This window comes from Dryobates pubescens, chromosome 15 (assembly GCF_014839835.1).
Source record: "Dryobates pubescens isolate bDryPub1 chromosome 15, bDryPub1.pri, whole genome shotgun sequence".
Taxonomy (NCBI): domain Eukaryota; kingdom Metazoa; phylum Chordata; class Aves; order Piciformes; family Picidae; genus Dryobates; species Dryobates pubescens.
In genome coordinates this window covers 5,296,184-5,324,153 of record NC_071626.1, presented here as the reverse complement: position 1 = coordinate 5,324,153, position 27,970 = coordinate 5,296,184, and the positions used below count along the sequence as shown (strand labels likewise).

At 49.1% G+C, this 27,970-nt stretch overlaps 2 protein-coding genes across 3 annotated transcripts; both read right to left on the bottom strand.

The window, feature by feature from the left end:
* Positions 1–554: 554 nt before the first annotated feature.
* ERP27 (endoplasmic reticulum protein 27) lies at positions 555–19,535 on the bottom strand. Its single transcript, XM_009898499.2, has 7 exons — positions 19,532–19,535; positions 18,363–18,500; positions 18,058–18,158; positions 13,623–13,760; positions 9,585–9,695; positions 6,329–6,454; positions 555–854 (listed from the first exon to the last, which is right to left on the bottom strand). The coding sequence occupies exons 1-7, from the start codon at positions 19,533–19,535 to the stop codon at positions 555–557; spliced, it is 918 nt and encodes a 305-aa protein (XP_009896801.2).
* ARHGDIB (Rho GDP dissociation inhibitor beta) lies at positions 19,194–27,970 on the bottom strand. Of its 2 annotated transcripts, none has more exons than XM_009898498.2 (6): positions 27,843–27,970; positions 23,833–24,021; positions 23,168–23,251; positions 22,355–22,431; positions 20,888–20,951; positions 19,194–19,980 (listed from the first exon to the last, which is right to left on the bottom strand). In XM_009898498.2, the coding sequence occupies exons 2-6, from the start codon at positions 24,008–24,010 to the stop codon at positions 19,781–19,783; spliced, it is 603 nt and encodes a 200-aa protein (XP_009896800.1). In that variant the 5' UTR covers positions 24,011–24,021; positions 27,843–27,970; the 3' UTR covers positions 19,194–19,780. The 2 variants fall into 2 exon arrangements, with proteins under 2 accessions (XP_009896800.1, XP_054023894.1); XM_054167919.1 differs by lacking the exon at positions 27,843–27,970 and adding an exon at positions 24,142–24,210.

The following is a 27,970-nucleotide window of genomic DNA, read 5'->3' as shown; positions in this document are numbered from 1 at the left end:
GGAAACAAAAGATCTTAAATGCCTCCCTCTGCTCTCTGTGCCACTGCCCTGCCTGTGTCATTTCCATTGCAAAAGACACAGCACTGACACACAAAGACTCTGTGCTATTGGGAGGTAAGCTTTGTCAGAGAGAGAACACTGAATCAGCATGGAAATTAAATTGTTCCTCTCTCAGCAGAGACCTCTGCCACAGTCCTGAGCCTTTGTGTATTCTCTGTTCTGTGGCCTTCTTGACAGATTTCCTTCCCACCCATGACACCGTCCCTCAGATCCTCTTTCATGTGCTGCCATCCACCACCCCCCATTCTCAGTGTCCAAAAGAACTCTTCACTCTGTCTCCCCAGCTGCTGTTCCCAGAAAACAGATGCTTCACTGAGGCTTTCATACAGTTACAGAGGTCAGTGAAGCCTTCTTGCTGTAGACAAAAAAGGTCAATGAAGGAAAAAACTGTATCTACAAAGATATCCATTCCTGCCCTGCTTTAGATCTGATGCTTTTCTGATGTTCAGGTGCAAATGAAAACAAAAGAGGAGGTGACAGGGGTGGAGAGGAGTTCAAAGAACTGAAGTCATCTTCTTCAACAGCCTTGTGAGCAATAAAACTGTCTCACAAGATCCCAGCTTCCTGTAGACTGTACAGGAGTGCCCCTTTACCTTCTTCTGTATTCTTTGTAAGAAGTGATTACAGAAGTCCTGTACACGCTCAACAGAGAGTTCCTCCAGAGTCAACACATCCTGCTCCTCATCTGGTGTATGGAACAAAGCCAGAGCTGGCAGCTGGGACTTCTTCACTTTGAAGAATGACATCACGTGCTCATTGCTCTTCAGATTGATGTCTATCAGGATAAAAAGGATCTGTGGTGGAAAGAGGAGAGGAAAAAGGTGAGCAAAACAGAAACTGAGAGAAAAAGCAGATCCACAAAGAGTGGCCACGTGAGGGTTAACAGTGATATTGTAACAAAGAGTTAAGAGAAAACCCACCATGCTCAGTTAGGGCATTTTCCTCTGCCACTAACTGCTCCATACAGTGCATTTCCCTGGTTTTTATCAAGTTCAGACTTACACTACCAAACAAAATGTATTCTTTCACCTTGAAAATCTATCTACAGTATGGAGGGAAGTAGTCTACATTTCTGCTCTCCTAACAGATGGGGAAACAAGATGGTTTTTTATCTTAGTGGAACGCGAAAGAAGCTGACTCCTCTACTTGCATGCTGTTTGGATAAGATGTTCACATCCATGCAAGATCCAGCATGGCAGAATAAAAGGTGTTTTGGTGTGTGGAGCATCAAACTCAGCTGCAAAAATGTGAGAGTGAAGTACAGGGCAGTAAGAGCCTGCAAAGATAAGAACATGAGAGTACCAAACACAGAGGATGTCTTTAAGTGAGCTGCAGTGAAATGAAGCAAAATGGAATGAAGAAATGAGGATGCAGTCATTTGAGAAATGAGAACTTTTAGCAAGGGACCAATGACCATAAAGCCCAGCTCAGTGGAGGGTTTTTCAGACCTGAAGAGAGAAGCTCAACAATGAATAAACCAGAAGGAGAAGGCCCCACAATTTCCTTGGCTCCCAAATAGTCTTGGAGATGAAGATCAAGCCAAGGATTAGGATTCTACTGGGATGATTTGATAGTACAGACTTATCAGAACTGGCAAACACCTCCACAACTTTATTTTAAAGAGAACATTTCACCTGAGATCTTACAGCTGCATTACATTTCAAATTTTGGAATCTGTAAGTGGGATGAATCCTCCTTCAGCAAAAGGACAAGCCATGCATCTTATGCCGGATGTGCTCCAGGAGTCCTGCCAAGGCCTGTGTGGCCTCAAAGTCACACCTGTGAGACAGCCTGTGAAGTGTGTTGGTGCTGAGGCCACAAGCACCAGAAGCCAGGTCTCCTGGAAGCAGCTGGAAACACAGCAGGTTTCTCAGTGGGGGCATTTCTACAGTAGATGCCGCTTGGTGGAAGTGGCTTTTTCTTTTTCATGAGGAATGAATTTGGTTCAGAGATTCCCAATTGGCTCTAACCATACAGAATGAATGAGATGACCATGGAAAATTCTACCAACCACGAGACAAGATTCACATTGCCTAACTTCTGCCATCTAGACCTTAGTCTTGTCCAGCCAGTGAACTTGGTAACCTCTACAATAAATGTTTCAGAAGGGAAGGAAAGACATGCCTGTTCTTCTCTGCCAGTGCTGAAAACAGTCTAAAGCCTTTCCTCAGACAACTTACCAAAGCTGCAATTCACCAAAACAAATCCCAGTTATGATGCCAGCTCTCATGTCACTGCTAGTAACCAGGTGGGTCCATCTCATAGAGAGAGTTCCTTTTCTATTCCATTCTATTCTGTACAATAGCTGAAACCATTGAATTCTGAAACTACTTGGATGAAACTGTTTCATTCTGCAGCAATCTTCTTGCCTGTGTTCAGAGGTCTGCTGCTATAGGCAGTGAAGGTATGGACGAGGAACTCCTGACACAAATTCTCCCCTCCACACATGCTGTTATCTCTGTGTTGCCACCTGCAATAAGCTCTCCTTCAGAAATGTTTGGACACTGGTGCTGTCCTGGTGTCTTGACAACTTGATCCCTAGCCCAGTGCTTTTAGAACATTGAGCTCCTGGTAAATACTAAAATATGGAATGATGTTATTGCCCAAGGAACTGAGGTCAATTGAAAATAGCACTGCAATGGTAGAAACCAATAGATGTTGCTTAGTTTTTCCTCTGATGAAGACAAACAGGAAGGATGACCAAGCCTCACAGTGATTGACTTTTAACTTCATGGAACTGCAATCAACATCATTCCTTGGGTAGACTGTGCAAGCAAAAAGATTGAGTTTGGGTAATTTCTTCTATAGCTTGCACAGTATATCAAAGCAAAACAAAACCAGAAATCAGTCATTAATTAGGGGAAAAAAAGGGCAAGCTATAAAAACTAATTTACTGCATATGTTGACAAAGATAAAGCATATTTACAACCTCTCCTGTTTATGGATGGAAGAGGCAACTCTAACCATTATTTCTCTCAGTTCTGGAGCCATCAGTGTCTGACAAGAACAAGAAAAAAGTGCATGAATGACTGCTTGCAAGAGAAAGGGCACTATCCATCATCCATTCATTTCCATGAAACAACTCCTGAAGGATTCTCAGGACTTTCTCAGAACTCATTTCCAAATGAGTTAAATGCATCCAAAGGGACTTTGCAAACACCATTCTGAGACTGTAAACCAGTTATATGAGTTGCAGCCAAAGCTGCTCTTGTTATTCCCAACATCACCCTATTGAAAGTTCTGCAAACACCCATGAGGTGCACCAGCTGGAATTGTCATGTTGTGCTCTGAGACTGTGTCAAGAAAACTGAAGATGCTTATGCTAGTCTGGCTTAGCAATGCAAACTCTGACATTTCCTTTCCAGTGGAAAGCCTGGACTTTTGGCAGTACTTTCTTCAGTAAGAACATATTTGATAGCAGTGAGACCCTTCCAAGAAGACTGGTGGATTCACTCCTGCAGCTGCAGCGCTCTGAGCTCTGTCTCTTCAGCTTACCCACCCACAATTGTTTCTCAAAGTCTGCTAGAAAAGTAACATATTTCTTCTTACTCTTGCCAGCTCGTGTTGGCTTAGCACCATCTAACATTTGCACTTCCCTCTCCAGCATTTTATAGCCCCCAGGTTCCACAATAAAATTTGCAGGAATCTAGACTGCCTTCAGACACTCACTGCTGCTCAGGGTGCAGCTGAGGCTGTTTTCAAGTAACAGCCCTCACCATACAACCTCATGGATTCCCCCAGCTGACAATGTCAGCTTCCTCTCATGCAAAAATGAAAAGACCTTAAACCAGAGATGAAAGAACCATAACCCAGATAGGAAGTGGCAGATTAATCACATCCTCGTGATCCATTAACAGTTGCGCTCAGTGATCTTAAAGGTCTTCTCCAACCTAAACAATTCTATGTTTCTCTGACTTTCTTCACTCTGTGCCATCAGCCACTCAGCAAGAACAGTTCCTCCTCATCCCTCCATCAACCCAAACAAGAAGTTTCTCCTTACAGCTGGTTAGGACAAGGACAAGTACTCCTCCTCCCTCAGAGCACACCAGAGCTGCATGAAACGATTGGCATCCCTTCTGCTTGGGAACACTCTTAAAGCTCTGTTTTTGCTCTGCACTGGCTTGCAGAGAAGATGCAACACACTCTGTGTATCCCCACTCTGTTCTGGCACTGCAATCACAGTGAAGTGCTGCTGGATGCAGTGGCAGATGCTCACAGAAAGCCCAAACACCTCTTCACTGCACAGCAATGAGTCTGCTCCGTGCACTGACAGCACTAACTCCACAGCCTTTCACCACCAGCCCACAAGCTATTACTTAATCACTGGTAATCCTGAACACAATTCCATTCAAGAAACTTGCATTTACTCACAGACAATCAGAAAGCTGCAAAAAGGCAACATCTACTCAATGTTTTACTTGTTTTGAAGTAAAACTGAGTTAACTTGGTAGTCCTGACAGGAGACAATTCCCTCAGCAAAAATTAGCCAGCAGAGATTTCCATGGGATCGTGCAGTGGCTGCTTCTGATACTCAAACTAATTCCCATCCTTCTGTGTGGCACAGCAATGGAGACAAACCTAAGTGGGCATATTGCTCTGCTTACTCCTTACTATCCAGATCTAAGGCTAAGACCCAGCTCTCTCTTACTGCTTTGTGACAGGTCAGTGCAAGGCACAATTTACTTCTCAGACTGCCACTCCTTTGGGGAAAAACAACTTATCAGACTTCTAAGTCCCTTCATCTATGTGCTCTGCAGTGCCACTGCAGTAAAGTGGAAATAATTAGTCCAATCCCCACATCTTTAATATCTATATTTCACTCTGGAAACCTCTAAACTGATTCAGTGGGAAAGTTGCTTTCAGTGATGGAAAAGAAGGGGGAGAAAGAAAAAGCTAGATTTGGCTTTCTGGCAATTCAGAAATTATCTGGACTCCAGCACAACATTGTATCCAATGATTTCTTAAGTATTTCTAGGAAAATTATTCACATCTTCTCAGACCTAGGCATGTCACATGGAAACTAGCTGCAGCTGTATCAGCAAAGGATAGTGATGCTGAACAGCAATGTGCTGTGTCAGAAGACTTAGCTGCTTTGGGGAGACCTGTATCAGACTGCTGCTCATGGAGGACAGGGATAATGGTGTCACTGTAACACACATCTCACATGAGGTGGCTGGAGTTTTCCACATCTGGAAGTTTTCTTTTATCACTATGTATTTTTCAAAGCAGAACACTTTGGAAGAGACTTTTTGACTTTGATGCATGGATTCTGCCTGGTCTTTTGACAATAGATAGCAAGGTCCAAAGCAGTCCTGCAATAAACAAGCCTCAGGACTTCTGTGGTACACAGTCCTGAGGTGGCCTCTCCATTGGAAGAAGAGCATATATTTGATTTTTAATCTGTCCCTTCAGTACCATAAACAGATGCATGCAGATGTTCTTCTTCCCAAACCCCAACTCTTTCCAGCTCCATACTTCTCCCAGGAAGATCTCATCCACAGCCTCTCAGCTCAGCCTTCCCTGCTGCTATGATCTTCTGCCCCCTCCCATCTGCTGTTTTCCCTTGCCCCAAATGCCTTGTTGTTGTTCCCAATCCCTCTCTGCTCGCCAGTTCCTTCCTCTGTTCCTTGGACATAAACTTCCTTGTAATCCAGCTGCTAACAGAGAATCAGCCATGGGATGATTTACTATTGGGGGAGCTCTGCCCACAGAGGGGTGGGAACCAGGCTATATTTCTCTGACAGACTCCATGTATCCCGTATCTTAGTGTGGGAAATCCAACAAACCCATTTGCAAACTCCTTTTGAAACAGCCATTTCCCCAGGATTCAAGCAGAAGGCTAAGGGTTAAGGAACATCACAACATTAATTGCCATCTGGTCACTTATATAATGCTCCTTGGCACCTTGCAGGCTGTATATACAAAATCACATCTCACACCAGTGGAATGCAACCATCATCAGACTGAAAGGCAGCAGCTGTTTGTCATCTCCCAGTGCAAGGGAACAAAGCTGGCCCAGAAGCAAGGAAGTACATACTGTGCCACTGAGGGAGCAGAAGAGCAGGATGCAGTGAGTATTTTCATCATCAGAAGGCAGACTGACTAAAGGTGAAGGGAACCAACCCCTCCAGCTAATCCTCTTTTCCTGCCACATGGCCTTTGCTCCCATAATGCACAGAAAAGGAGATGATGTCCTCATCCATGGAAGAAATCACTCTTCTCCCCTTTTTCTCCCCAGTGGCTCACGCTTCTCTCTGTTGGGACTTACCTTCCCCTTGTAGAGCTCCGCTGCTGCCTGATATTCGCGCATTCTCTCGGGGTGCTTTGGGGACATCTTGTCTGTGATCAGGAGGAGGTTCAACTGGAGTGAACTGTGCATCACACCTATTGCTGTCTGCCAAAAACATAGCCACCACAGACAGGGAGAGAAACACACAGACAGGGAGATTGAGAACAGTCAATCTACATTGAATGCACTGCCGGAGGGACATCAACCTTCATGCCTCAGCTGAGATTTCTTTGCAAACCACCCTGACAAGCAGAACAGCTTTCTTCAAAGCTGGAGGACACTGAACTGGCAGGTTTGTGGGAGTTCTCAACCTCTTGGCTTTGCTTCTTCCTGAGACAAGAGTCTGCAGACCACAAAGGTTCATCACTAGCCTCAGGATAGTCAGGGGAGGGGGATTGCCTGGACACTGCAAGCTGAAGTCTAGAAGAGCAAAGAAGTGCAGAGGGAAAGCCATCATACACTGAACATGAGGGTGCCCTGAAGCACTGAGGTGCAACACCCAGCCAAAAACAGGAGTAAGAAACTGGGAAAGATCGGTGGTGTCAGGGTTGGCATCTCCCCTTATCTTCTTTCTTCAGTATTAAGTTGTGTGTAGGATGGGGATGAGTCCAGAGTTTCAGGAACCCCAGGGCCTGGGAACTCCAGAGTGCTGAGGGTTAAAATTGCCTCTTTAGTTCCACCATGGGAGAAGACCTAGAGTCAGCTGTCCCTTGTCCCCTGGGGTGAGGGCTAAGGAGGCAGAACATACTGGCCTTCTGTGAGGAGGCAGGGCTGGCATTGCCCAAGAAGCTGCCACACCACCTCTAGGCACTCGCTCACCCCTCATCTCACTTTTTCTGCCCACTTCCTGCATCCTTGCAGCCTCTCCCTCAAACTAAACAGCAGCTGGGCCAGGTCTGCTGCCTCCCCCGTGCCACTGAAACCACGGAGGTGCAGCTCCTCGCCAGTGGGTGAAGAAAGTTTCCACACACTCCAGGAGTAATAAGGAAGGGGTCAGGGAGTGCATGCTGGCAAGGACTATGTATTGCAAAGGGGTCAAGGAGTGCATGCTGGCAAGGGCCATGTATTGCAAAGCATTAATTTTTGGCAGCCAGGACTCATCCATTAGCCTAATGTTTATCAGACATATGTAACCCTTCAGTTCTCTGGTGGTGTGCAGATGGAGCAAGGGGAAAACAGAGGAGATGCAAACCAAGGCTGGGGAGCATTACAAGACCTCATTGGAGAGGACAGGGCTGAAGGCAAGGGTAAGCTGGCCAGCAAGCAAAGGCCATGAGAAGGCTGGGCTGAAAGCAGACAGGGCTGGAGCAGCAGTTCTTCTGGCAGCTCCACACAAAGGTGTGCCTGTCCACACAACCTTGTGCAAGAGCAATCAGCAGAGCTCAACAACATGACTGGGTCACATCTGACTCTTCTAGAAATCCCACAGGTTAAGCATTGCCTAAAAATGCCTAAAATATGTGGGAGAAACAGTAAGGGCCCCAGGATGGAGAGAGAAACTCTTGGCAGCACTCATCATGATCTGTGTGACCTCTCTGCTGGCCACCAGCATTCTCAGATGTAAACAGCATATGCACTGGCAATAAATATTTACAAAACACCAAGTTATGTTAGAGGAGCTGGGAAGGCTTTGGGCAGGAGACTTCAGGAGGCACTGTTAATTGCAGCACCTTGCTAGGACTCCAAAGTGTCTGCAAAAAAACCCCAGGAACTATATGCACACTGCCAGGTGGGGTGGAGAGGACTTAGAATCATAGAATCTTGCTTGCAGTATCCAGGCAGTCTCCCTCCCCTGACTATCCTGAGGCTAGTGATGAACCTTTGTTGTCTTCAGACTCTTGTCTCAGGAATCAGACTTGTTGAACAGCTCAGGACTTCTTGGCCGGGGAGACAGCCTTGGTGCCGGACACAACGCCACGGAGCAAGAGCCCAAAGCATCAGCAGAAACGCACGAAGAAAGAGCCATGATCTAATGAGTTGCCAAAAGATGCAGTGGAGGTTCCAAAGGTTCAGAAGGCTCAGGCAATAAAAAAGAAAAGAACATCCCTGCTGACGTGATCTGGGTGTTCTCAGAGCGTTATGGGGACAGCGGGGCAGGATATAGCTTCTCTGCCCCCAGATATATTCTCTTCTGTGATTTCGAAATGCATTTTTTCACAGCCCTTATCAAGATGAAAAATAACCAGCACAACAAATAGAACAAATCCATTTGCTTTGGTTTGGGGTGGGTTTTGGATTTTTAAAGAAGCAAACATACTTTTGTTAGTCTCTTATTCTTCAAACGAGATGCTGCACTTTCAAAACAAAATCCTCTTCCCACTAGTGGGCTGCACCCTGAACTGGAAAATGTGTCAGCTGATCCTTTGCTGAATTCAGCTTGGAAAGGTATAGCTCTGGAACAGGTTGGGCCATTCTCCTTTGACTAAATTAATCCTGGTCAGCACTGTTGTAGCTCTCCAGAAGTTTGCCAAAGCCCCCCATCAGCAATGATAAAGTCTCAACCTTGTGGCCATCAGGGCTTCTAAGAGCTACAGACTCCACAGCAATGAACCCAGGAAACTGCTGAGATGTCCTTGGTCATCTTTCATAGAAGGGAGGAGCACTGGGACCTTGCCAGTCTCAGTCAGATGGGTGAGCTAATGAAAATGGCCAACGTGGAAGCACCCTATGCTTGATTATTTTTATGTTCTTTTTCTGGTTCAAGTGATGAATTCTGGAGTAAGCAATGGGAAAACATTTCCTCAGTAAGTTTCCAACGAGTTCTTGAATCAGCCTTCAAATAGCTGAGCTTACATCAAAGCCCTGCATGATGAAAAAAAAAAGCCTGCCTTCTGGGAGTACATCATTTGAGTTTCCATGTTTTTCAAGGCTCTTCAGGGCATCCTGGCTGAGTAGGGACTGCAGGCATGGCACAACACAGCAAATGCCCACAGGATGAAGCAGGACTGCCAGTGGGAGTGCTAAGAACTGGAGCTCTCTGTCCACCAACACCCCAAATTTACTAGAAAGCTAAAGGAACCACCATGGCTCTCCTCCTCTTCTCATCTCACTCATGCCCCCCAGTACAGCTGCTGCTTCTAGGCCCTGTGTGGAGTAACAACAAACAGCTGCATGGCTTCTCCAACCCCACGCATACCATTTCAACACATCTGGGTATGCAAACTCCTGGGCAAGAAGACACCCATAAGAAGGAGGCCAAGTGCCAGGGTGAGGGCCATGGGGAGCTGGTAATTACCACGGGGTTGTATTCTGTCACCAGACGAAGCTCGTTCATCCGCACAAACCGGATCACCTTCTCAGCATCAATGTCGCTGTTCAGATCCAGATCCCTCTGGTCATTGTCTATCTGAAGACACAAAGAGAAACCTAAAATCACATCTGTCCTCTCCTCTCAATAACCCCTCCAGATGTATTGATGGCATTAACTCACAGGGACACCCACTCCCTGGTGCACCGCTATCCTCTCCCTCTCACCACCACCACACAATCCCCACTTTGGAAGGTTCAGAACCTACAAAGGCCAGCCTGCACTTTGCAGATACAGACCTGCCACCTTCTTTCACACAATCACAGAAACATTCAGGTTGGAAGAGACCCTCAGGATCACCAAGTCCAACTGATAACCCTACTCTACAAAGTTCATCCCTAAACCATATCCCTAAGCACCACAACCAAACACATCCAGGGTTGGTGACTCAACCACCTCCCTGGGCAGCACATTCCAATGCCTGACCACTCTTGCTGGGAAAAAATTTTTCCTCATGTCCAGTCTAAACCTATCCAGTCGTAGCTTGAGGCCATTCCCTCTTGTGCTATCACTAATTACCTGTGAAAAGAGACCAGCACCAGCCTCTCTACAATGTCCTTTCAGCTCATTGTAGACAGCAATGAGGTCTTCCCTCAGCCTCCTCTTTTCCAAACTAAACAACCCAGGTTCTCAGGGGCAAAGTAAACTCATGGCATAACAGAATTCACTGAGGATTCCAGATATCCCTGCAACATCAGCTCCTGATGCATTGGAGACAGGAAGGATTAGCTAATAAACTACTCAAGGTGTTGTGGGGTGAGATCACCAAACAGCCGAACTCCTTGCATCAGTTTTGGCTTTACACTCCTTTTTAAACACCTTCATCTGCTTATTCTTTTTCTTCTACAAGTCATAAACATTGGCACGGGCCTGTGTGGATTTCCTGGAAACATTATGCAAGCAGGAAATCTCTCCAATAAAAAGAGGATTATTTATTTTTTTGGTCCAGTATATCAGAGGGGGAGAAAAAAAAAATAGAAGTAAAAATCAATCCCAGCACATTTTTTGCTTAAGAGGAAAAATCACAGAATCCACAAGGTTGGAAAAGGCCTCAAAGATCATCAAGTCCGACCTGTTGCCCAAGACCTCATGACTACTAAACCATGGCTTCAAGTGCCACGTCCAATCCCCTCTTGAACACCTCCAGGGATGGTGACTCCACCACCTCCCTGGGCAGCACATTCCAATGGCTAACAACTCTCTCTGGGAAGAACTTTCTCCTCACCTGCCCCTGGCACAGCTTGAGACTGTGTCCTCTAACACATTCAATGATACTTAAAACCATTCAATGATATCTAAACCCCCTGATGGAGCAGAGTTGCTAGGTTGTGACATGCAAAAAAGATCAAAGTTTGGGATCTGAAGGCCTTTGCTTACACATGTTGAATGAGGTTCTTGGGGCTAAGGAAAAGTCCACATGCACATGCCAGGGTTTGTGTTAGGTTTTTCCAGCGGTGTGCAGACATCTACAACCCCTTTTTGTTGTTCTGTGGTCATCAGCAAGGTCTTTGATCTGGTAGAGGGCCACAGTGCCCTGCCTGGCAACCCTGATTGGTGCTTTTCAGACTGTGTGGCCTTGATTCACAGATTTTCATCCTGCATGAAATGAAAGGGGAATTCTATTCAAGTCAATAAGATCAGACCAGTTCAACACCTGGTCGCCTGAGATCAGAAAGGCCTTGGAAAGGCCTTGCAGCCTTGGACTCCACAGAAAGTCTTTTCTTGCCTTTCATGGGCTTCTGGAAGCACCTGGTTGCTTTGGGGGCATAATAAAGTCTGAAATCTGCACTCAACATTCATGATTTTAAGAGAATAAGGCTGGGGAAATAGCCTTAGTTGAAGCTCCAGTCAAAATGTCTTCATCTCCACATAATTAGCTTGTTAGCATCTGTTAATTACATTCTTTTCAGGTCTATCAGCCCAGACTCCTCACTAGAATAAATCTATTTCCCTCCACTACATGCAAAGGAGTCTCACCAGCTGACACCAGCCCCTCCTACTACTGTAATTATGGTTTAAACTTCTAAGCACTGTGTTTCAAACGCTGCAAAAGCGAGGGAAAAAAAAAGGAGTTTATGCCTCTGATTCACTGCTACCCTGGCCATGCATCTCTATATTCTTCAAATGAGTATTTGATTCCAAGTTCCTGTCTAAGCTCTTTTTTCTGTTTGCTTTTGCTTTTCATCTCTGACCTCTTACTCCTACACAGTGTTCAGCACAGAATAAAAGCCAAACTACTGTGCCTGAATAACTTCAGGAAAACTGACAATTAGACAAGGGAATTGTCAACCACATTTGAATCTGTGTATTAGTTTCTTGTGGGGGGGGTTGGTTTTTTTCTTACCAAACAAGAGTTGAGCTGCAAAAACTCGACTATGAACAAAGAATACTCAATAGCATCTGACTTCCAACAGTCCAGATGCTTTCTTTTATCAAGCACCTCTCCAATGCAGTCATCCTCACTAGCTGCCACAGCACAGAGTATCTTTTCCATGTTTTAGGAAGAAAACCACCACGATTAAGAACCAAAACTGAGCTGAGTGTTGCTCCAGATTGCAGCATGTGCCCAACAGCAAATAAAAGGTTAAACCAAAGGACCTGCCTCCCTATTGCTCATTCTTAGATCATGCTCTTTGGATTATTTGGAAAATTACAGTGGTAACCATGTTGCAGGAAATGTTGAGAAAGAATGGGGAACAAACTGTTTTTGTCCAGTCTTCGTACATCCTAAATCTAGAACTTGGCCAGGGTGCCACATTTATTTTCCCTAGAACACTTAGACTGTGTGCTCATCCCCACTTCCCTACTGCCACCTCCCACCAGCCCCATAGGCTTAGGGCTCTGGTGACACAACACTTTGTGGCTTTTAGGACATCATGTGCTGCCTAGGGCCCCTCTCCTCCTCAGATACACCTCTCTCCAGCTTTCAAGTCTCATACTTGTATAAGAGGCAGCAACACAAGGAAGTGGACATAAGCAGTAGAATACTCCCTCCTAGCTTCCACTGGTACACTTGATCTTGGGCCTTCCCAACACGGTCTCCTTAAATTTCAGCAAACAGCTTCAAATTCAGTGAAGCACCAGCACTTACAGCTGGAGTCAATAAAGACTTGATCTTGCAGAGTATCCATCCAACTGTAAAATGAGCCCAGGCCCAAAGTGTATTTGGAGAACAGCTCTGCAAACCACAGTGCCGAAGCAAGAAAAGTGTTTGGGATTTCTTTTGGTGGCAGAGCATCTGTAACTGCAGAAACCCAGTCTGGATCCGATTTCAGTCATGATGGAAAAGTGCAGTCAGGGAGACAGCTTTGCCTGCCTGAAGCAACACTTAGCAAGAAGCCTACTGTGTTGCTAAGATAGCCTCTAGAGATGCTTTTCATGGGTCTCAGGAGCTTATTCAAGTGCATGGAAACCCCATCCAAGTAGCACTGTGCTCCAGGCAGGTCACTCAGAAACACAGACATCATTTTTTGCAGAGCACTGAGTGCTGGACCAGACCCATAGGGCAAACACTTTAAATGGAGAATCTCATCAGGTGTAATAAATGTTGCATGTCTCAGTGATGGGCATGCTTCAAGTGAAAACCAGAAGTCCTCTTTGGGGCAGGACACTCTATAGAGATGTGCTTTAAGGTGGGCAGGCAGAATGCCCATCAAGGACAAGCCCTTTTTTTGTTTTCCATGTTCTAATGTGGGATGACCAGCTTCAATCTTCTTATCCCTAGGAACTCGAGACCCCACTTCTGTACCCCTACCTGGCGGCAGATTTTAAGCCCTTGCTCTAGGGCCTCTCTCACCAAAACCAGTGGGCAGGGGAACTCCTGAACCAAAGCCCTGTTTTGGCAGACACAGCCTTTTGCACGGCAGCGTGCTTCCCCAGCAAGGAGCTGGTGGCTCTCCAGCCGCGGCAGCGGCGGTGCCATGGGCGACTCCCACCCGTAGCGTGGCACAGCCCAGGCCCACGCACCATGCGGAAAAGCTTGACGGTATTGGCCACGACGCCGTAGTAGGACAAGACCTCGGGGCTGGTGCTGAGGCCGAAGGGCACCTCCGGGATCCGATCGGCTGCCAGGCGAAACTGGGACGCTTCAGAGCTCTCCGGTTCCTGCGGAGGAGGAGAAGACAGAGGGCGAAAGGAGAAGGGAGAAGGGAAGATGGGAGAACGGAAAAGGGACAGGGGAGAGGCGGGGCGAGAGCAGCAGTGAAGAGCGGAGCTACGGCACCGGGAGCCCGCCCCACCGGGAGCCCCCCACCCGGAGCCCCCCATCGCCGCTGCCCCACGCCGGAGGTGGCGCGAGTGCGACACCTACCGTCCGACCGGCAGAACCGCCCGGCCCCGCTCCCCTCCTTGGCCCCGCCCGAGGAGAGGGCAAAGCCGGGTTGGGCAGCCAAAGGAAGGGGCAGGCAGCGGGGTGCAGGGGTAAGCAACCTCCTCTTCCGTTGTCACCTTGCTTGTGTGGCCAAGATGCTGCCCGTCTCCTCGACCTGCCGCCCGCCTCCCCTTCTCTGACATGGGGGAAGTCACCAGGCGGCGATACCAAGCACGCTGTCAGTGTCAAAGCCCCATCTAACAGGTGGCTATGATGGGGTAGGAACATCACCTTCCAAGTTGCAGTAGGGAAGGTTTAGGTTGGGTATTAGAAGAAACTTCTTCACTGAAAGGGTTGTCAAGCACTGGAATAGATTCTGCAGGGAGGTGGATGAGTCCCCACAGAATCATAGAATTGTTGGGGTTGGAAGGGATCTCAAGGATCATCCAGTTCCAACTCCACTACCATGGACAGGGACACTTCACACTACAGCAGGTTTCTCAGAGCTCCATCAAGCCTGGAAGCACATCCATGGAGGTGTTTGAAAGACTCAGGTGTTGAGGGACATGGTTTCGCCTTGGTAAAGTTAGATAATGGTTGGACTCGATGATCTCGAAGGTCTTCTCCAACCAAAGCAATTCTATGATTTCTCTGAAACCTCACTGCTTACCCCAACAATCACAGGTAAGGCTATGATGATACAAAGCCCTTGAGCTCTCAAAAGGGAGGGGAGAAGCCTAGAATCTGTAATCATAGAATAGAATTATAGAATCAACCAGGTTGGAAAAGACCTCAGAGATCATAAAGTCCAACCTATTTCCTAATACCTAACACCTCCTGACAACTAAACTGTGGCTTCAAGTGCCACATCCAATCAATCCTTTTTTGACCACCTCCAGGGATGGTGACTCCACCACTTCTCTGGGCAGCACATTCCAATGGCAAATACCTCTTTCTGTGAAGAACTTTCTCCTCACCTCCAGCCTAAACTTCCTCTGGCACAGCTTGAGACTTGAGAGCTGAGAAACAGCTCTCTTGTTCTGGTGCTGGTTGCCTGGGAGAAGAGACCAACCCCCACCTGGCTACAACCTCCCTTCAGGTAGTTGTGGACAGCAATAAGGTCTGCCCTGAGCCTCCTCTTCTCCAGGCTAAGCAACCCCAGCTCCCTCAGCCTCTCCTCGTAGGGCTTGTGCTCCAGACCTCTCCCCAGCTTCATTGCCCTTCTCTGGACATGCTCAAGTATCTCAATGTCCTTCTTAAACTGAGAAGCCCAGAACTGGACACAGCACTCAAAATATATATATACACACACATATATATATAAAATATATACACACATGTATATATACACACAGACACACATATATACATGCATACATACACATATATGTGTATATGAAACAAATACTAAACATACCATTTTTAAGATAGCCTTGACTCTAGAGTGAGTGGTTTGCAATTTTTTAACATGTTGCATTAGCTGTATCCTGGTTCCTTTAGGATAGAATAGAATAGAATAGAATAGAATAGAATAGAATAGAATAGAATAGAATAGAATAGACCAGACCAGGTTGGAAGAGAACTTCAAGATCATCGAGTCCAACCTATCACCCAACACCATCTAATCAACTAAACCATGGCACCAAGAGCCCCATCCAGTCTCTTCCTAAACACCTCCAGTGATGGTGACTCCACCACCTCCCTGGGCAGCACATTCCAATGGCCAATCTCTCCTTCTGTGATTAACTTCTTCCTAACATCCAGCCTAAACCTCCCCTGGTGCAGCTTGAGACTGTGTCCTCTTGTTCTGGTGCTGGTTGCTTGGGAGAAGAGACCAACCCCTACCTGGCTACAACCTCCCTTCAGGTAGTTGTAGACAGCAATAAGGTCTGCCCTGAGCCTCCTCTTCTCCAGGCTAAGCTTCAGGAGAGGTGTCCTAGGCATATCCTTTAAAAGATAGCTTATGCTGATACATCAAAGGATAGAAATGTGCAATTTCTCAGTAACTTGAGGCCCATTCCCTTTCTTGCAGGAAGAGCATTAGCTGCAGCCTTAGCCCATAGTAAAACCTCCCTTGAAATTCCCATTTTTCCTTCTCAGTGACGCATTTTTGAACCTTCTGCTGATTGTATTTAAATCCTCTGCTTGAAAATGGGTTTGTTTTTCTTTTTAGTCTGAACCATCAGCTCGGCTGTTTGTGAGCCCAGGGAGACTTGGAAAACAAAATTCCTCCTCCAGTCAAAAGAAAAACAGCTCTCATGACCTGTTTTGGAAATGCCAGTACGTCAACATGGCTCGGGTGAGAGCGCTAAAGCCTAGGGTGGGAGGAACCTCAGTGAGTTTTAAAGCATTCCTGGGAAAGCTGGGGTTTAATCAGGCCAAGCAGGGCCCTTTCTCACAGGCACACAGAGTTTCTGGAGCAGTGTGCTGGTTTTCCATCACGGCATGTCGTTCCCCGTCAGGGGGCCGCGCTCATTATACAGGGAGCTTGCCGAGCTGCGTGCTGCAGTGTATTGAAAGGCTGCAGCAGAGGACTTATGTATGGTGAACAGAGGACGTGGAAATTATTTGCATGAATATACTCTCAGGCTGAGGGCCCAACACAAGCCCTCGTGGCCCACAGATGTCTTTATCTACTGTTTAAATGCAGTCCTGTCGTGCTTCAGGCATTGAATGCTCCACACGTCGCTGCCTGCTGCCTCCTCCTTCTGGCAGCTGGGGCCGCATGGCAGCAGCCTCCTGTCTGACTGATAAATTAAATCCTGCAGCAGGAGGGAGGCCACAGTGGCACAAGACACCCAATGGCTATGCCCTTGCAGTGCTTCTCCCAGCAGGAAACCACAGTCCCTGCCTGCAGTTCAGCAGAAGGCTCTGTGCTGCCGGTACAGCCCTGTGCAAGCCAGCCAGTTACCCTGGGGGGAAGGAGGTGCCTCAGCAGTTTCGTTCTGCCTGTGCAGATTGCCTCGCTGGTTTGCAGGACTGTAGCTCTGTAAGAGCAACCCCAAAGAGCTTTGACTGCCTGCAGGCGAGGCAGCTGGTGTTCTGTGATCATTGCTTATCATGGCCCCTGGGGCATAAGCATCCAGCACTCACAGAATCACAGAACTGTTTCGTTTGGAAAAGACCCCTTAGATCATCGAGTCCAGCAAGCTCCTGTGCATGCTGATGCCTGGGCTGCACAAGCAGCACCATTGGGCCTCAGTCTGTGGTGGGCTCTATACCAACAGCGTGATGCCCTCCCTACTCTGCCCCCACAGCCCCTGGCACAGGGCAGAAAGAGGAAGGAGCTTGCAGAAAGGAGCTGTTTTTTAAAGCCTGAAGTCTTCTCTGACAGAAGCCATGAGGCAGTGTGTGGGCAGCAGAAGCCCAGGGCAGAGCTCAAGGAAAAGAGGGAGAAAAGGTTCAACTTGGAGGACCTTAAAAGTAATGAGGATCTCATCAAGAGGCTCATGTTTTATGGTTCTCTAACTTTATATGTATTTTGGACTTGTTTCCTAAGGAAAAATATTCATGCCATTTAGGGGGCAAGGGGCATGTAACCTTCCTTCACCCTTGAATTTGATTGAATTTAGACACAGAGAGGCAGGGATCTCAAGGGTATTAAATCTGGGCAACAGAGCAGCAAGAAAGAGAGAACATGCTCTCCTGGGGAGGAGGCTGCAGCTTGAGCCCAAACCCTCTTGGACTTCAGAAGACTCCAGCACATCAGTGCTGCTCCCTGGGACACAGCTTCCTCAGACCCATCACACAGGCAGTGCCTTGCTCTGTCTTTGCAGACTAAAGCAAACAACAGAGGTTCCCACTCACTCCTTGCAAATGCTGTTTCTCTGCCACCCACGTTCTTGCTTTTCCTGCACCATTTCCCTTTGACTCCAGGACTCCACAAACTCCTTCACCTTCCTTCCTTGCTCCATTTCCCCTTCCATACACAGACTGAACTCCCTGCATTCTCTCTGTGGCTTGCTACCTAACCCCTCCACATGCCTGTCACAGACCCAGCACCTTTCTGTACAGGAGTTGCCATTGGAAGGTGTTTGTGCCACGTCCAGCCTCACACTCTCCTCAAGGTGGGACAGGGTGCTGTGAACACACCTGGAAAAATCCAACAACCACCACCTCTGCACCACTGATGAAGGCTTCGGCATCTGCAGTGTTGTTCAACAGGATAGGTTTCTTTGTGGGGTTGGCTGTGCCTGAGGAGGAGAGGTCAGGGTTGGACAGAGGATATACAAAGACCAGCTCAAAGATGCTCCCCACAACACACATACAAGCACCCCAACAAGCTCACCAGCCTCCTCTGCAAGCTTGACACATGTGCAGCACACAAGGTGGCCTTCCCATGGCAGCCTTTCCCCGAGCCAAGAGAAAAGCTCACTTACTGTTGGATGCAGAGCCACCATCTCCAGCAGAGCCACTGTCACCAGCACACCTCACTGGGGCACCCCCAATGAGCAGGAAAACAAAGAGGCACAGGAAGATGGCGGTGCCCATGGTGCCAGCTTGCCTTCTCCTCGCCACGCCACCCTGCTCTGGTCCTACCCGCAGCAAGAGACACGTCAGCCGTCACTGTGGTCTGGAATCAGTCCTGGGGCAGTGGGAAGTGAGCAGCTGGCCCAGGGTAAAGCCTTCAGCTCCTGAGATAAGTGCCTGGTTGGGAGAGAGCCCCTCCCCACTGTGCAGTCACCAGCCTTGGAAAGCCTCACCAACACTGCCACCAGGGCATCCTCACCCGCAGCACTGTGCCTCTTAGCTACTCTGCACCTGTGGGACCTGGCTCTTCAGCTGGTTAACATCCCTCCACACAGAAAAAGCCACTGCACTTCTCCAAGTGCTGGGTCCCAGAGCCTGATGTTTCCTTCTGCTTGGCCAGAGAGGCAGCCACTGGGACACGCAGCTCTTGCATTAGCTCTGGCTATGGGGAAGAGTTCCTGTGCCAAGTATTAAACATGACAAGGCCATGTGGTAGCTCCCTGGGCTCATTCAGCTGCCACCAGGCATAAAAGGTGAGGTCTGTCTACTTCTATCATGGGCCAGACTTTGGGCTTCAGAGAAAGATTCTGAAGGAAGCAGCTCTGGAATGATTTGCCTAGAGAGTCAGGCTGATGTTTTGAAGGAGAAGAGCTCTTTCCCTGCTGAGACATGCTCTCAAGCCTCCCTATAATGCATTCTCCACAGACATCTCAATGAAAAACATACTCTAGAAAAGAATGTGACGCTCATGCAGAAAAGAAGAAAGAAACTGGTTTTATTCTTGGGACACTGAAGTATTCTTGCAGCATCTAGCTGCATTCCCCCTGCCTGGTTTTGCCTGCACAAGGATGGATTTTAACAGGGTAGGGCACCAGATACAAACCAGGAGACCATCATGGGAGGTAAGTACCATTTACAATGAGTCAGAGTACATGGCAGATGTAACTCAGATAGGGATTTTCCAGGGGCCAGTCCACCCTGCCAGGTGATCTTATTTCCTAGAAAAGGCACTTCCGGGACCGGAGTTGGTACAGGAGAAATGGAGGCAGCGAGAGGAAGATTGGGAGAGAGGGAGGAAGATGCTTCCCAGTTTCACCCATGAAGTATCGTGACGGGGCGATGGTGAGGACGAGTGGGGTATTTTCAGTGTATCAGAAGCAGCAAAGGCCACCTGCAGGCCTATGCATCAACTGAGGCTGGCACAGAGCCCCAGTGCCCATGGGAAGGGCTGCCAGGGCTGTGGCCAGCCACAGTGGCAGGAAGGAGCAGCATGGTGGGCATGGCCCACCTGGAGACTGGTGCAGGAGGCAAGGGGATAGGAAGGGGGAAGGCAAACTGGATTCACTCATTCTGTCCATTCCTTCTTGATGGACAGGTTCCACTCCCAGGTGAGATGGTCATGCTTGTCATCATCCGTGAAGAAGGACTTGTTGTGATAGGTGCCTCGAGCCAGCATGCCCTTAGGAGCCTCCTCAACAGGCGTCAGGAACTCGTACTCCTCTGGCCGTGGTCCATAGCTGCCAACCATGAACGTGGCTTTGTCCACTACGAGAAAACAGCCCACAAGGGATGAGCCTCTTAGGTGGGGAATGATAAAGGAGAGAAAAAGCCACGAGCATAAGCACAGATCACAGGCAGAAAGGATCTAATGGGGAGAGAGAGGGTCAGTCCATGTCAGCAAGGGAAACAGTGGAAAGAGTGCAGTGGTGATGCACAAGGACAGAGGGGAGGATAAAAGGATGGATGGGCAGATGGACAGGCAACTCAGTCTGTGCCCTCTCCTATGTATGTGCTGCTAGAAGGGAGTGGGTACATCCAGCAAGACCTCTCTTGATCCCATGTTGCTTTCTCTGGTGAGAAGACACCACTTATGTGTGCTGAACAGGATGCTGGAGCCTTAGAAGTGGTTGCATGCAAAAACGCATGTGGGATGTGTGTGTGCAAAATGGGGTTGTCCTCTGCCTTGTCCCCAGGCAGAGCAGCACTGCACAAAGAGGAGGCCATGGGCAATCACAGGGCTCTGCAGACAGCAAGGGAGTTTGCAGAGCTGCTCTGGATTTTACCAAGTGCACCTAGAAGAGCTTTCAGAAGGTGAGAAGCTCCACACAGGCTGAGCCACTCTACAGGGGGCAGGGAGGAGGCGAAGAGCTCTATATGGAGAGGAAATCTGTGGCAAGCACTGTCTAAGCAGTGTCTCTGGGGACTTTGCTGCTGCAAACAGTGGTGTAGCATACACATACCAGAGCTGGCTCACACTGAGTTCACACAGGAACAGGAAGCATTTGGCCTGGGTAATGCAGAGCACAAGTTAATGCACTCTGCTGAGAAGTCTCGCCTCCTGCATGGCAACACAGGGAGGTTCTTGGAACCAAGGGAGGGTCTATCCCAGCCCAGAGCTGCAGGATCACAGTGGTAGGCACTGGTGTGCAGGGCATGAAGGGCTTTTACTCACCCTTCACCCCCGTCCGGTAGGTGTGCTGCACGTATTTCAGTCCCGACACAATGTCCCTGTTCACCTGCAAGAAGCAATGAGAAGTGTCAAGGGAAAGGGTTTGCTTCTCTATCTGCTCATTTTTTCTCTTCTCATATCCATCTTACATACCTATCCTGGCTCCCCACACCACTGCTCCCAAAGGCTCAGCACAGGACACGCTGTGGCAAGTCCTAATGTGACTTCTCCATAGGCACCCAGAGACCTGTGCATCTCTTGCACTTCCCCATCCTTTCCCTAACTTTGAAGCTGACATCAGTCAGCTTTGCAAGATGGGCTGATAAGGACAAAAAGTGAAGCAGGGAGCTCCCAGCTGATAATTTCTATATTGAAAATGGGACATGGGTGACTAGAGCCACCTCTCCAACACAAACTGGTGGGCAAGAGTAGCCAAGCACTCCCAAGCTCTGTGTGGAGCTGACAGAGGGACACAGTCTGTCCATAATCTTTCCTCAGATCTTCTCTGGATATCTTGGATGTATCCCTTTTTGTCCTGATCCAGCATACACTGCTTCCTAGCAGCACTGCTTAATCTGGAAACAAGACAGGCAGATCTTTTTACATACCAGGGGAAAATTCACATGGTGCCAGCTCTTAGCAGCCTTGAGACTGAGGGAAGGAGTTAGAATAACTTGTCTGGCTCCAGGCATCTCCTAACTACAGGGCTCAGATACAGATGGAAATATTTTATAGCACAAAGGAGATTTGGAGATGTCTCTGGGGATAAAGTCATCTCTGAGACAGTGAGCAAGCCTCGAAGAACAGAAATCTCTGCAGAACCCAAAACCCTAACCCTTTGCTTGCTCCATTTCAGGGGAACTATCCTCCACCCTTTTTGCCTCCTCTGCCAAAGCCAGCTTTGCCTGCAGTAGATGTGTGGAGATGGTCACTGCAGTGCTGGATGCCACACTGCAGTGCGCCCAAGTTTCATTTTCAGCTGGAAACAGAAGAAATGGCTGACACACTGGTCAGTGGGAGAGGGGGTAGAGCATGACCCAGATGAGCCTGAGTACCTTCAGCCAAATGCTACAGCATTAAATCTTTTTTATGCACACATGAAGCCCAGCAGTGCTGACTGAACCAGCACTTTATGGAAAGCCATTATCTCTTCTCTTCACCTCCCTGTCCATTTCTACTTTGTGTGAAGTGAAGGTTTTCTTCAAGCCAAACTCTAGCCAAAACCACCCATCTGGCTTCCACATCACCTGTTGTTCACCACTGTGGGTGAACAGAGAGCAATTTCTTCCAAAAAGTGAGCAAGCAGAAGCAATTCCCTGGAAATGCCCTGTCCTTTGTGGGCTAGAATGACACCTGAAGCTAAGGAAGCTTTACAAGGTCCCAGATGCTGCCTGGCTCTAGTTATCTGACAGACTGCTGCTGGCTGGCCTCAGCACCTGATGTGAAGCAACAAGCAGGAAAACAACTCACTCTGAAGTGGATCTTAACTCTGTATTCCACTCCTTCCTTTAATACAAAGGTCTCTTTCTTGAGTGCTTCAAGGTCACCTGTAAGGAGAGGATGAAGCAGTTACCTAGAGGTGTGACAGTGAGATGAGACCACATGTGGTGGGATGGGGTCAGAGATAAGCATCCCTTTGGAGGATGCAAAACAAGTAATCAGAGGTCTGTATAAGCAGTTGCACAGTGAGAGCACGCACAGAGACTGACTGGCAGGCAGCTGCAGGAGCATGTGTGTGCTTCGCCCATGCCCAGCTCTGGCTTTGGGTGAGCAGAGCATGTTCCACAGCTCCTGCCTGTACTCTGAGGTTGCCTGAGGCTCTGCAGGGCTCTGCATGGTTTTGGTTGAACAGGAAGCCTCTCTGCTTCTCTGGGCCCAGCTTCCTCTCTCTGCAGAAAAGCCCATATAAGGTGAAGCCTGGTTCTCTTCCCATGTCCCCGGGAACCGGAACTGTGGTGTTGCTTGATTCTGAAGTTTCAGAACAGCCCATTACCCAGACACATGCACATCTCTTGTGCTCATGAGGTCTCACTGAAAGGAAGTAAGAAATAAGGCAGGAGCTCCTAGAACAGTCTAGGTGAAGAAAGAGACCCTCAACATTTTCCTTTGTGACATTTTCTTTTTCATATATGTATACCTTAAAATAAGGAACAAGACTAAGATGCCCTCAGAGCTCCCCTAAAACCCACTACAGCATCCCAAGGACAAATTCCCTTTCCATTTGAAGCATGCCAAGGCCTTTGCTTGTTCACTTTTGTGTCCAAGGACAGAGTCTGTACCTACCTGTAAGGTCCATAGTGATTGGTCCTGGAGCAGAGTCACATACCAGGGTAAGTCGGGTGACCACCACATTGGGAGCTGTTGGGTCTGCAGGTAGGAAAGTCAGGGGAAGCTATCAGCTTGCAGAATTGAATGCAGGGGGAGGGGAACAACACTGAAGAAATGGGGGTGCCTGGGTGCTTTTCCAGACAAAAACTGCACTTCATGAAGCACCCAGTAGTGGCAGGCTTCCCTTAGTACAACAGGACCACACATCTATCCCAACCCTTCAACATGGATCGCTCCAGCCTCCATCCCAATACCTAGAAGAGAACTTTCCACTACAGTAGACTCCCCTCTTAATATCATTCTGAGCTGCAAGCCCCCCTTTCAGCACAGGCTCATGTTTCTAACCCCCCAGCAGTCCTCCAAGGCCCACACACCTCCCACCACAAGTCCCTTTCCAATGACAGCACTCGTGAGTAACCTTACACCTAATGCTCAAAGCATCTTCCCTGCTTCCTTTACATGCATCTCTCCACCTGCTCATCCCCAGTCCTCCAGCAAAAGCAGTGCATGTCCCCAGCCAAACAAGCTCCCTCTTCTGTGAGGCCACCTTGCCCCATCCCCACATCACCCTGCTGTGATGCATCTCCCCAGTCCCTCCCTATCAGCGTGCCTCAGCCTACCTACTACCACAGGTCCATCTCCCAGCAGGGACTTCTTGTACTTAGCAAGGCTTTCATCATCCTTATCCAACTCTTGCAGCTCTTGCAGTGTTTTCTGGGGAGGAGGCTTGTAGTTGAGTTTCCCATCCAGCTCATCATCATCTTCCTCCACATGAGGCTCTTGGGTTTTCTCAGTCATGGTCGCTTTGTCTGGGTAACAGAGGAGGTGACAGTCAGTGGGATGGCTCTGAAGGGAGGCAGAGTCCCAAGGGACGCTCGCTCCGGGCACAGCGTGGCTCAGCACCCCCCAGCCGGCGGGCAGGCACCCACCCCGCGCCGAGCAAAGCGGGAGCGTGACGGACAAACGGCGCTGGCACCCGGCTGCAATCCCGACTCGGCCCTGCCGACGCTCCGACTGGAACACAGCCCCCCCTGCCCCCGCTCCTCTCCCTGCAGGCACCACGCGCACACGCAGACCATCACCATCCTTCCCTCCCGGGGAGGAGGTGCGGGAGTGAAGGCTGGAGCCAGAATGATTTACAACCGCTCTGCAGCACGGTTGCTGGCTGGCAAGCCTGCAATTACAAGCCACCACGGAACAGTTCAGCACTCACCAGCTATCCTGCACAAAGAGGCACTGCCACGTGCAGGCACAGAATCACTGAACTGTTAGGCTTGGAAGGGACCTCAATGAACATCTAGTTCCAAGGCCCCTGCCATGGGCAGGGACACCTCACATACACAAAGCCAGGGCCAGAGGTTTCATTCTCCCTCTAGTATTGGGTTAAAAGCCATGGGCAGGCAGCATTTCATGTAAAGGCCAAACAGCTGGCAGGGTTGGAACTAGATGATCTTTAAGGTCCCCTCAACCCCAAACCATTCTATGACTCTATTGCAGCAATTGCCTTAATGTGTACGTGGAGATATTAGGTCATGGTTGGACTCCATGATCTTAAGGTCTTTTCCAGACAGGTGATTCTAAGATTCTATGATTCTAAGTTAGCTGAAGCCCTCAAGGAAACATACCTGCTACAGCCTATCCGCTGGCATTCCCAGGACAAGCTCACTTCACACACTCTGGTTTCCTTTCCACAGAAGAAGGAAGCGTGACAGTGGCTGCATCCAGCCTGGCTGCAGACCAGCCCTGCCCACCTGTGCTGCATCAGCAGGGCTTCTTGGAAAGGCCAGAGAGCTGGAGCCTGCAGCCACCCAGCCAGCACGGCTGGGACAGAATGCTGAACACAGGAGGGCAATGAAGCTGCTTGGGGAGCATCCCAAATAGGAGCCAGAGCAGGAAGAGATCAACCTATTGGCAGCCAAGTGGAGGGCAGGGAATGGGGAGCAGGCATCAAAGGCAGGAGAGGTGAACAGTGCTGTGCCAGGGCCCCCTTAGTCAGGTGCATCACAGAGTCAGCTGCACAGTCCTAACCACCTTCCCAGTCTTCAAAGAAAGGCTGGAAAGCAGAGCAGAGCCCTAGTGCAGCAGCAATGGTTGTCCTAATGCCCTAGTGCACCAATGATTATCCTAAATGGCCAAGCCATTCCCTGCCATTTGGCAGCAAGGAGATTTTATCAAGCTACACAGGTCATTCAGTTCACTTCAGCCTCTTCTTGCATTAACTCCTTCTCAGGGGCTGTCCCTGTTAAAAATTCCACTTTTGCCTGCTTAGTTGCAATTTTCCCAACAAGCTCTTCATCCCTTTCTGCAGCTGTGGTCTTAACATTCGTATCTGCTCCCAAAAGTTAAATTGGGAACATGCAGGACAGTTTTTTCATTCATTAAAAAAAAAGGAAATTAATATCTCTCTCTATATATACACACACACACACCAGTTCAGGGTGAATCAGCAAGTGGAATCAGGCAACAATGAGTAATATGCAGTACAATTTCACTGGGAAAAAAAATATAAATCAAGGAGGGACCTAATGACAAGTTACAAAGGGACAGAGAAGGACCAAACAGCACAGGAACAACAAGACTCAGCTGGGCATGCTAATGTGCAACAGCCCTGATGCAAGACTACTTGGCAATGGCACTTTGTGGTGAGTCAGGAACTAGAGTAGAGCAGGCAGCTGGAAAATAAAAGGTGAAATCCAACTGCAATGGACAGGAAAGAAAGCAAGTCCCAGCAGCTGAATCACCTTGGCTGAGTTCATGCTCAACCCTAGGAGTGCTGGGGGCCTAGGTACCATGTGAAAGGCCCTTGTGCTTGTCCTCACAAGGAAGGAAAACAGATGCTCCCTCATGAAAGCAGTAATTGCTCACATCCCACTGCCCTGCAGCCCCAGCACAGTCACCTTACAAAGCTTCAGAGTCCCCTCAGTTCCAGCCCACACGTGGTAGAGGAAGAGGACACAATGAGCAGTGCAGGCACCATCAGGTCTTGTCTTCCACTTGGGCTCCTGCTGCAGATGTGAGTCATTTCCACTCTCCCAAGCTCTCTTGTGATACTGGATTTCATCTGCCACCACTACAACCACAGAGCAGAACTGCCTGCCTGCCCGCCCCCATCCTCCACAGAGGGGTTTGTGGTTTATCACAGGAGAGGGAGAGATCCAGGCGATGGAGAAAGAGATCTCTGGCCACACACAGTGTCAGCGTTGGTCCAGCAGGTTGTTTCACATCCCTTAGACCCTCCCTATGCATCACAAATGCCGCAGAGACTCCCTGCCAGCCTGTGAGGGTAGCTCACTTGAGGAAGGGATGCGTTTAGGCTCTGAAAACCTCCCAGAGAGGTGGACAGGCAGCCTGCTATGCCAAAAGCAAGAGTCTGAGGAGAATAGGATCAGCCAGGCTGTCTGGACTGATCCCCAACACACACACATCTCAGGATGGCACCGATCAGACCCAATTCTCACCTTTCTCCCCAGGTTCTGCCTACCTGCCAAATTCCCAGGCAGGAAGTGACCAAGAGGAAAGCTCAAATCTCTGCTGCCCTTGCCTCTACCCCCTCCAGCTCTGGGACTGGTCCCCTCTGCAAGCTGAGACACACTACTGGGCACAAGTGCTTCCCCAGAGTGAGCATGTCGGTGCCCAGCTGTCAGCATCCCTGGGTGTCTCTGCTTAAGCCAAGGGCTAGGCTAAGGTGGAAACCTCCTACAACCTCCAGGCCATAAGCACCCTTAAAATAATAATCATAATAAAAAATAATTATAAATTAACCATCCAAATGCTCTAAACAAGAAGTTTGGATGATTTGTGCCCTGCCTCATCACATTTTTCTTGCTTTTCTGCAGTGCCAACCCACCGTTGTGCATCACCTGCACCTCTGAGGCACGGTGGCATCTATGAAGCAGCAAAGAGAGGAGCAGAGGCAGTGCTAGGGACCCCCTGCCAGACAGAGAGATGGTTGCAGGAGGCAAAGGAGCAATCACGCAGGGTGCACGCATCTCTCAGCTGGGCTTTGCCAGTGTTGGGGGTGAAGGGCTGCCCTTGCACCTTGCAACAGGAGGGGGCAGGAAGGGCAGTAGATGAGGTCGACGGTGGGCATCTCTTCGCGCCCCCCCACCATGCTGCCACGGGGCACAAAAAGGCATGTCACAGAGCAGTATTTTATTTGCCCTTCCTCTGTGCATCATTCCCCCACAGCAGCCTCCCGATCGAGGGCTTATCTCCAGGAAGCGGGTTTGGCAGGGAGGAAGCGACTTTCCACCATGGGGGAGTAACACCCTGGCCTCCTCAGTGCCCTCGGCTCTCATCCCCACATCCCGCCCCCACGGGGTGCGAACGCAAAAACGGGAGCCCATCGCCCGGGGACCGCCGGGTACCACCCCGCAGGGATACGCACACCCCCAGCCCCCATCACCTCCAGGGGCTCTCCGGCCATCCCGGGGGCTGCCGCGGGCTTCCCCCTCGGATGCTGGCAGGGCCCTGCCCGTGTCCCCGCGCAAGGCAAGGTAACGCAGCTAATCGCAGGGAACAAAGGCGCAAAGTTGCGCGGCGACAAGCGACAGCGAGTCGGGGGGCGAGCCGGCTCCTGTCCCCCTGCCCTCTTCCCCCTCGCCCATCCCCTCGCCTGGGCTCTACTCACCGGCTGAGCAGCGCCTGCGGCCGGGGTCCTCCTCCGCTCTCAGCGCTCAGCTGTGAGCTTCGGCAGTTGGAGCAGGAAGGAAGTTGGTGAAGAGAGAGAGAAAAAAAAATACTCACACACGCGACAGA